Source organism: Frankliniella occidentalis, unplaced genomic scaffold (genome assembly GCF_000697945.3).
Source record: "Frankliniella occidentalis isolate FOCC.00 unplaced genomic scaffold, Focc_3.1 Scaffold30, whole genome shotgun sequence".
Taxonomy (NCBI): Eukaryota; Metazoa; Arthropoda; class Insecta; order Thysanoptera; family Thripidae; genus Frankliniella; species Frankliniella occidentalis.
The window spans coordinates 1,512,603-1,522,844 of NW_026267160.1; the positions used below are offsets into that span (position 1 = coordinate 1,512,603).

Sequence of the window (10,242 nt, forward strand, 5' to 3'; positions counted from 1 at the left end):
GTCAGTGGCGCGAGCGTTCAAAAGCCGGTCCGTGGCGACGCCATGCGGACCGAGAAGGCAGACGTCAGCCGCGTGCCGGTCCGGCTGCGTGAGGCCGCGCGCGCCACCGGGCCGCGGCCGCCAGGACACTGCGGTGGAGCAAGGAAGCATGCCGTCGTCGTCGTCGGCGGCGGCCACGCGAGTTGCATCCTATTATTAGCGTTGGTTTGATGAAAGGTGTGACCGGGGCCGGCCCGGGTGGTGCCTCCAACCCTCCCTCCCCTCCCGCGAGGACCCCCGCACCGCGCCGGCTGCGCCCCGTCACAGGCCAGTGTGACGAGGAACAGGAACCGCATTACCCCCTCCCACCACGCTCACGCACACACTCGCCCGTCGCCGTTTGTCACAAACAGGCGGTGATTTAATTACTTCAGGTATCCGGTCCGATCAGCCAGGAGCCGGACGGATGGGCGAAATGGCCGCTTCATCGTGCGTCCCGTCCGGGACAAATGGCGCCACGCCCCACGGGGTGAATCCACCGGTTCCAACGCACTTCGGCGGTTAGGGGACACGGACATCAAGGAAAGAGGCTTCTTTCGGGGCCAGTGCTCGTTGGTGCTCGTCTGCCATCTGGCTGGCTGCGCGTGCTGAGCAGGTTGCACCAGCAGAGCTAGAGCAGCCCTGCCCCGCCCTCCTCGATTCTGCATGGAGCCGGGGTCCTTAGATGGCGATACAAAGAGAGTGTAGGCGGCCGCGACAGCCGCGGGGGCGTGGCGTGACGTCGCAGCGGGGCAGGGGAGCGGGGCGTAGCGGCGCCCGGCCGGCCGGCAGGCAGCCGAGCCCCTGCTGCTAGCAGGGAACGGCGCTTGCGCACTCTCTAGCTAAACACCCATTTCGAAACCACACACCGCCGAAAATGGACCCGTTTCAGGAAGATCGTCTGTTGGTTTCGGTGAAACGCGAGTGTGTTAGTTGGAGACAGGGGCAGGCGTGCGGTCAGTCGACTCACCTGCATTAGCGGAAGCGGAGTTCCACCGCCGGCCTCAGCCTGCGGCTTGGTGTCCGGGGTAGGGTTGACGGGGATGGTGGTCAGGGGGCTGATCAAGGGGCTGGTCAGGGGGCTGTCGATGGGGCTGTCCACCGGGCTGCTGGGGCTGTCGAGGGGGCTGGCCGCGGTGTGTCCGTCGAGGCGCAGGCTGGCCAGGCTGACGACGGGGATGGTGTCGGGGAGCGCCAGGTGGGGTCGCGTCCCGCGGGCCCCGCCCCCGCGGCGGCTGGTGCTGCTGCTGCGGCTGTTGCACCGGCTGCTGCTGCGGCTGCTGCAACGGCTGCTGCCGCTGCTGCTCTCCCCGCTGCTGTTAAGGCTGTGACGAAGGCTCGATAGATCCATCGCTTTGGATTGGGACACTACTTGTCTTCTCTTCTACTTGACGACTACTTGTAACGTTGCTAAACAAAACTCACTACTAGTGCTAATAATGTTACGACTACCGCTATCCACGCTGGTCTTCACCGTGCTTAACTTTTGGCTTGAACAAAAATGTGAAGGGCTTCTTCTTTTTTCCGTTTGGTTGCGGTAGGAGTCTCACATAAGAAACGTGTGAAAGAAGAGAGTGGTCACGTGCTGGCAAAGGAGTGTGTGGTGCGGCTTGAAAACTTCGTATGGACTTTCACACTTCAGTGGTTAACCTCCTGGGTTGCGTCAATAATGGTAATTTCGATGAACCACGACAGACGCTCGGCTAACACTTTCACGATGCACGCGCGCCGGCTCGGGTCAGGTCGGTTCGAATTGGTAGCAATGTGATAATCTAATGACACGGTTGAAGACGAGCGCACGCCAGCACAGTACGACCACTTGTGGCCGATCTCGAGTCGCGCGACACACTAGCGGGATGGTGTAGCGGGCGGTCTCGCCCAAAGCCCGAGCGCCTCGAGCCGAGCCGAGCGGACGGCCGAGACCGAACCGAGCCGAGCCAGGGCGCAAGCGCGGGTGCGCGCAACAACAGCGTGATGAACCCTTTGAAATTTGTTTCTATTTGTTTTCGGGACGACGTAGTCGCGGCCTTGTGGAGGACCCGTGATGACGCCCCCGTCACATGCCGCCCCGACGTGGTGCGGCGTGTGGCGTGGCGCTACGGACTGAAGCCGGCGGCGGCAGGTCGCCAGGACTCAGCCGAGATGTTTTTATTTTACGTTTCACCCGCAAAGGAGCAGATCAGAATAACACATGGAACTAGGTAAATGTTTAAGTCTACTGGCATACTGACATCCACAACCCCGTCGTAACTGGTGACCTTTCCGCTTGTAAAAGTACCAGTCAATCTCTGGATGATTGAGTGTCACCGAAGACGGCAGCTAGCGCCTGCGACATAGGCCACCCATCGTTCATCTGTGCTAAGTGTGTCACTGAACTGGCTGCAAGTTATTTCTTCCAAGCAAGTGGAACGGATGAGAAAGGGGAAAGGGGAAACGACAGATAACTAGTATAACATTCAACATTGGGTGTATTCAATATCATGTGTTCAACGTACATAAAAAATTAAAACTGTAAAAAAAGAGTAATCACAAATGCATGGAGCGGCCAATGAGAGGAAAATGAAGGCCAAAAGCAATGCAACTAACAATACACACCCATTCTCTGCTTTTAATCTTTTAAATCCTAGAACGCTTGAGTGATGAGCACTCTGGTATTAAATTTCAAATCATTCCAACATTTTTCTTTATGGTGTCCTCAATCTGTGCTCTTAAGAGTCTGTAACAGAGGAACACCATGGTATAATAAGAACAACTGTAACAATCCTTTTCCATTTCCTCTACAATTAGCAAAGCGCAATAATATATTCTTAACAGGCTAACAACTCGGATAACAATTCTTCAGACCTCATGCTCACCCACCCAACCAAAGCTTTAACATCTTAATTTCATAACTTTCAAAAAACTTGGACAAAACTATGCCTTAATATAAAGGGAAATTGTAAAAATGACTGGCTACTGTTAAACGAAGGAAACCATTCAAAGTAGTTAAAAGCGCAAACAAACTGATTGCAATACTATTTTCATTTTCTATGTTAGATGATAAATATAAACTTCCACTATTGCATTAAAACAATCCTAACTAGTATCCATTTATACAGATGGCAGCTTGACTGCCTTCAAACCCCTCTATGACTAGAATGCAAAAGCATTCCATGAGTCTCCATTTGTTCTCCAACATAATGGTCTCATTAGACAGTAAGAATGCTTTGGGACATGGATACCTTTCTGATTTCTTTATCTGTCTCTGATAAAAACATTCAGAAACTATCTGACTCTTGATTTAAGACAAAAATAATTTAAAAGAAATACGAAGAAAATAAAAATTACAATAAATATGTATATGAGGTGATAGCCGTTCATTTACAGTTTGTGTTTTCTGTGAGGGCACAGTGTTCTTAATGGACTCAAATCTACTGTCAGTGCTTAATATCACCTATTTATAACTGGTGGTATGATTGCCTAAGATTACGCATCCCTGCGGACACATGCAAGACAAAAGTAGCTGTCACCCATACATTTGCAGGAGTCAAAGCTGTGTTCCACTTTAAAACACATGCAAGTACTCCATGTTTGGCACTTCTTATCACTACACAGCTTCACAAATGGGAATGCACTTAAACAGCTCATTTCTATGTACACAGTCAAATTTACTGTTTGAGTGGGACAATTATTTTCCTTTCTATTTTCATTAAATAAGAAAGAACTCAATGTATTCCAAAGCTCTATGAACAACCACTAATGAAATTTCACCTACACCAGTTACAATCATCACGGTCAGATTCTTTTGAAGGGGTCATCCTACAACCCTACACATCTGCATAGCAAATCAATACAATATTTTTCCTAAGACACACGTGGTTGAGAATGCAAACCTGAACCATATCTTTTCATGCTGCATGTAAATTATAGTGCCTGTTTATCAGCTAATGGCACTTGGCAGGGTAAAAATAATGTTTTGATGAAATATGATACACCTTTGATTTCAACTGTATTAGGAATGTATTATTGGTCACTGTGGTGAAACAAATTCATAAAACATAGAGGTAAGACAGCAATCCAAGGAATACTCTATAACAGGTACTTTGTTTACACAATAACTCTTCTATTGCCAGTTTGCATTAGAGCAATTTCTTGAATATGCACTTCGTAAATCTTTTTTGTTTTTTGCCCACGGGGGAAAATATTATACAAAATTTACAATATGCACGCTGGTGTACTTTTAGCAAACCCAACTGGAAGCACGGTTGCAGATTACTGTTAAGTGCAAAACACTTCAACTATTTTTCAGCATTGCTGTTACTTGGCACACAAGATACATTTAGTGTGTTCCAAAAATCAGTATGTAAAATCATATTGCTACAACAATTGCATTGAAAACTTCATGACAACAAATTGAGTTATACCTCAAGGCAACACACAAAACTACAGTACATTACAAATTACTCAAATTAAAATGAGTCACAAACATTTTTATTCTGGTATGCCCCACTGGACCAAAATGTATAAAGAGGTGACACCAAAATTTGCTAAAACTTGAACAACAATTACAATAACATTTTTAAAAACCAGCCATTGCCAAATGACAAATGAGCCGCCAACAAATATGAGACATAACTAACATACTAACAAGGAAAAATAACTGCTTTGGGGTAAATATTTTTCATTATTATATACCCTTATGATAAAGCAAAGAGCATGCATGTGAACAAATGACAATAGTTCAGAAATGTAACGGCAGTGGTCGTTTAGTTCACCTGCAGCATTAAGAACCAGATAGATATTGCATTTTGGTTCTTATCAAGAAATTCCATTGAGGAAATTAGCCTTTTCGGGTGGTTCTCAAAGTACAATTTACATCTATTGGGTACATTATTACAAATGCTGTAATGGTTCTTCAGTGATGTTACTTTACAGGTATGACAGGAATAACAGGGATACTACACTGAACTTCCAAGAAATGACAAATTTCAACAAAACAAAAAAAGTAAAAAATGTATAGAATAGCATAGTGGTAATATCTCAATGACAATAAAGCCAAAGCACCATGACCTACATACGGGCATAAGGGAAAGCCATGCTTTTGGCGGTTATCAAGTAGACATGATCAATTTTAGATGGTGGAAATTAATAAGAAAAAGTGAATGAATCACAAAAACCCTCAAGAAAGGATAAGATAATTAAGCTGGACTGGTAAACTTTAGCAAACTTACAATAATTCAGCACTACAACGAGTACACCCTGCAATCTCATTCAAGTTACTGCTTGAGAAGCAAGAGATTCCACAGTCATGGAACTATATTATTTCATGTATACATTTTTTATGTATACATAGAATGCCTTGATTGAACATATTATTCTCTTTGCAGACCAGTTATTTAGAGAAACCCGCATCCACATTAAAAATTATCTAAATTTAGTCTCCAAATTCGACTTTTTGTTGATAATTGCAGATTTAAATCTGCAGAAACAATTGATACGTCCATTTAGAAAGACTTGCTGACTTTTGGTATTGCCTAATAGTGCCACTATTCCGACACAAGCTTGCTATACAAATTTCTTACTTAGGACAAAAAGCAGGGTATCAACAAGGCAACGGTACATCACAACACATGTATCAGGAAACTTTAGTATTAAAAATGTACACATACAACTTTTGATTTCCACAAACAGTACATTGCACACCATTTAGTAAGTATAACATATTGCTGTCAAGACGAGCTCCTTTGCTCACCGCAGATAATGCGGACACCTATCAACAACTTTACACAAGGTTTAGAAACACACAGTTCAAACTAAATAACACTGTTCAACTATGGGGACTTACTTACACTCTCATTCATCCACACTGCACACTTCATAAAACATTGCTAAAATAACGGGAACGCCTAACTACGCAGTCTTGCTATGCACCTGTTCTTCGTTGATGCTGGTACTCATCAACTAGTTCATGGGTATGAAAATGCTTTAAAAATGGCGAACAGACACACTTGTAACAACACTTAACGGAGAGACGAGTCCTCTGGGTAAAGCAGGGCTCAGGAGGGCACACTGGGGGTCAAGCTCAAGGCAGTTCATGACGCACCCCAGCACCCTTACTTCAGTTTGGCAAGGGCGAGCAGGTATTGTACCAGCAAGCGAAAGTTAAGGTAGAGGGACTCTGGCTGGTCGTCATCGTCATCCTCATTCCGGAACGGGACCCGTCGGTTGAGGAGGTAGTCCTCGGGGTCCTCGTGCCGGAAAAGTCGCCCCTAGGTGGGCTGCATGGGATGGAAGTAGTGGAGTCCGTTGATCTGCAACCAACATCAAAGTTAGATCAGCTTTTACACCTTCCAGGACAGAAATTAAAAATCAAAGGACAACGGCATTTTTAATTTGAATAGTTGCAGTTGGATTTTCGTAAAAAGAGAAAGAAATACAAATTCCTCTCATATCACATGTTTCTTTTTGAAATTAGATAAATTATAAATAGTAAAAAGTGTTCGTTCGGAAAGTCACAAGGAATCGCTTGAATGAAGCGCTAAATTGAATGATTGGAGTAGTAATCTCTTGTGATTCCGACGGACTCCCGAAGCAATATTCGGTCGCCAGGCTGTTCTGGGTGCGCCCGAGGCGATGCCGCGAACTGGTTGCAACCCAGCAAAAGAGCGCCGCGACGAAACATCAAGAAGGCCTTGGCGCCGACGTATGCGGGGTGCGTATGCGAGGTCAGCTGCGCGCAGAGCTGTTGCGCGGAGAAGCCTCCTTTCGAGCAACCTGCACCTGGATCCACACATCCACACCGAGAGTCAAGGAAACGTCACATCTCGCGACTGTACTTCATCATCAGGTGTCTGTATGCCTGGATGTTGTATTCGCAATATGCCCAGCAAAAAAAAAAGTGTTTCGCGCGCTTGGGTGGGTAGAAGAAGGAGCAAAGTTTATATACATAGACTAATCCAATTGCAACCACTTGGCAGCACCACACCGGGAGCAGTCGCTGATAATGCTACGGCTACACCCGGCGAGGCTGCTGCACGGCCCTGCCCTGGGTGGGAGGCCCCGGCGTTCCCTTACCGTCATGTCGTGCTCAGTGATAAAGGCGGGGATTTCAAGGTCGTCCCTGCTCATGATCTCGTACAGGTACTCCACACCCGGCAGGCTGTGCACCTTGTGCTTGATCGCGGGCGCCATGAACGTCGTGAACCACCAAGTCATCATCTGGAACAACAAGTGAGTGCGCGTGTGTTGGCATGGAGAGAAAAACAAATCACGAGTATGAATGCACACACTCCAACTGAACAAAGGAAAAAGAAGTATGGGACCAAGGGATCGCCCGGAAAGTTCCTGTCCCTCCCATTATTCGCTGGTACGAAACTGTCAAGTTAGGTAAGCCAATGCTGCACTCATAGCGCCTGATGGGCAGGCAACATCTTGCTTGCAGGGCGTGCGTGTACTGCGGGGTAGCCTACCCCGAGTCTCACAGGCGCCATGACTCCGTAATGTGCCGAATGAATTAGAGAAAAACGGGCGTACTTTCTGAACAATTCCCTATGGGCCACACTGTTAAAAGTTAAAGTTGGGTCACAAACCTTGGTCCAGAATGTGGGATGTACGACGTAGCACGCCTTCAAATTCTTCTTATACCTGAAAGAAAATTGTGTTTTAAAACAGAAGAAAATGAAACAGCACTGATTCTCACTCTCATTTGAAACAAAGGAGAGACCACCCAATGTCGGTAAAAACGAGACTGTCACGAGGTATGAGGACGCTGAGTAAGAACTCCCACGCTAACGCACACTTAAGGTAATAAGAGGCGAGTCTAAATGAACAGATGTGGCAAACTAGGAAAACCCTGGGAAATCCTCCTTACGCAACGTTACTCTTTAACACGCAAGTCAAAACCATTGGTTACTCACTTGTAAGGCAGTATATTATAAACCTCCTTCAGCCACTGGAAGGAGGGATAGTTGGCCGTTGACGTCAACGTGTGGAAGTACGCAATCACATAGTCGCTCTTGACCAAAGGATCCAGCAAATAGATGAGGTACAGCAGCGCCTGAAAAACACGACCCAACATATTTAGAGGCTTGCATTAGAAACAGAAAACACGAGGGAGGTTGGAAGGGGAGTTGAGATAACAACTGCGTGGGCTTAGCCGAAATAAACGTCAGCTTGCCGACCAAACACATGCGATTCACAAACAAGATGCAGGTGTTTCATTTTATTGGGGCAATAACGGAAGGAAGGGGTGGTGGGGATTTAACCAACTCTGTATCCAAATCTGCTACGATAGTACAAACACTAATTGCGAACAATAGAAAGCAACACTGTTAAAAAAAATCCTGGGATTTCACGGAGGAACAGTCGTGAAAAGTATTGCCAAAGTCCTTTGGGATTTCCCAAAGAACTTTGTAGATTTCACGTGTCGAGTTTAGCTTCGTAACATGTAGACGAATGAAAACTTTCACCTTTTAAAATCTGTTTTAGTACACAAAAAACTAAGAACGGAGTCCTCTGGGAATTTCTTATAGTGGTAGAAAGTGAATCTTCGGGAATTCCCAAGAAATTTTTAACAGTGAAATAAGTGCCACCAGTTCTGTTGAATAATTGCTACAGGGCATTTGGTAGGTGGTAAACTTCACCACGCTGTTGTGTAGCGGGTGTTACTGTGAATACGCAGCAGTTTTGCGAGATTGCATGCATACTCAATATGGCTGCAAGGGCCATGGCCCCTTACGGGTGTAAAGAGAAGGCAAACCCGCAACACTGCTGCGTATTTCCAGGTACACCCGATATGTAGATCCCTGCCCATGGCGCCGTACGAGGTGCGGATAGGCAACCCGTCCGCCCACCCGCATTGCAGCACAGCATAGCCGGGGAAGTGCAGGCGCCTGACTTGACTTGACTAGAGCGATTTTAAAGTTCGAAAATGAGGGAAATTTTGAAACTTTCGCAGGAACAATGTAAAAAAAATCAATATGTCAAACAAAAATAAAATAAATTCTTAAAAATTGTCCCCAAAACTTTAACGGAAAACTCAAGATCCCTGATGGTGAGCAACAATTATGTACGGCTACACATCATGCTCGGCTGTGTGAACCAGTGCGCGTGGTCGGGATATGGGAGTCGCGGACGTTGCAACCGCATCACTGTCGGGTCGGGCGCCATGTCGCCCACCCGCCGGGGCACGCAACCCCCCCAGAAGGAGCCCTGCATGACGTCATCGCGTTGTCGTGAATCAGACAGACAGCAACACGTCACACACTGCCTTATCAAAAGAAGTTCGCGCGCGCGCGTCCTGAATGAGATCCTCCCCCCTGAGCCCCCGTGTACGTCACCGGCAACGACCCGCGGAGGCGAGGCGTCGTCATCGTTCGGGACCTTGATGCAAGCCCCCCAGAAATACCCACCCCCCTGCTTCGATTGGATCGGAAATAGAAAACTTACGTAGAAGTTCGCTAAAAATAAGACCCGTCACCCGCAGGCAGCACCCATACCGCCCAGCGCACGCCCCCATACGACACGCACAGGGGCGGTGGCGTCGCCTACCTGCTCCGTCACGACAGCAGCCGCCCAGAAAGGTCTTCCCCGTCAGACACGGCAGACAAATGCATGAATGATGATACTTGTTTCTTGTTTTCTCATTCAAATGATACCCGCGGGCCAAAGCTGGCGCCGTAGCTCGGCTACGACTGCTCGGCCACCGGCCACCGCTGAATGCGTTAAACGGCAAGCTCACCGGCTGCCAGCTAATTCTGGACTAATCCAGATGGATCCGGCCAGCGGTCGCCTATTTGTCTACAGTCCGCTCCCCCGTCTCTACCATACTACTCACCTTGTCCAGGTCGATCTCTTTGAAGCGGAACCATTTGCCGACGAAGACGATGACCGGCCGGCCGAAGCGGTCCACGCCGCTCTGGTACAGGCAGCCGATGCCGGACACCTCGGACAGGTCCTCGGTCCGGGCCCGACGCAGCAGCCGCTCGTACCTGCAACAACATGGAGCAACCGGGTCACCCTCATGACCATGACCAGCAGCAAAGTAACCGGAGCAGGCGGCGTGGCGCGGCGCGGCGCGGTGGGGCCAAGGCCAGGAGGAGGCGAGCGGCGACCACACGACGCACTGCCAAAGAAGAACACACGAGACGGTCATCGCATGACTTGGGATGCTGCACGGACACCTGTTGTAGCCGCGGAGCCGCCACACTCCTCGGGAACTTCCGCGGCCAAAGCGGCTCGGCAGCG

General features: G+C 47.9%; 2 protein-coding genes across 5 annotated transcripts in view; both read right to left on the reverse strand.

Annotated features, from left to right (window-relative positions):
* LOC113208181 (terminal nucleotidyltransferase 5C) overlaps positions 1-1,877 on the reverse strand; it is a 72,441-nt gene extending 70,564 nt beyond the window's left edge. For both annotated transcript variants that reach the window (XM_052265743.1, XM_052265742.1), the window contains exon 1: positions 989-1,877. In XM_052265743.1, coding sequence (XP_052121703.1) covers positions 989-1,369 — 381 coding nt within the window. In that variant the 5' untranslated portion in view covers positions 1,370-1,877. The remainder of the gene's footprint in view (positions 1-988) is intronic.
* Positions 1,878-2,468: 591 nt separating this feature from the next.
* The window catches only part of LOC113208168 (protein GDAP2 homolog), a 69,361-nt gene continuing 61,587 nt past the window's right edge, over positions 2,469-10,242 (reverse strand). For 2 of the 3 annotated variants that reach the window (XM_052265741.1, XM_052265740.1), the window contains 5 exons: positions 9,833-9,986; positions 7,914-8,053; positions 7,587-7,641; positions 7,072-7,215; positions 6,432-6,777 (listed from right to left, as the gene is read on the reverse strand). In XM_052265741.1, the coding sequence (XP_052121701.1) occupies positions 6,724-6,777; positions 7,072-7,215; positions 7,587-7,641; positions 7,914-8,053; positions 9,833-9,986 (547 nt within the window). In that variant the 3' untranslated portion in view covers positions 6,432-6,723. Of the gene's footprint in view, positions 6,309-6,431; positions 6,778-7,071; positions 7,216-7,586; positions 7,642-7,913; positions 8,054-9,832; positions 9,987-10,242 lie in introns of those variants that run through there. The other variant, XM_026425049.2, reaches the window with a different exon arrangement.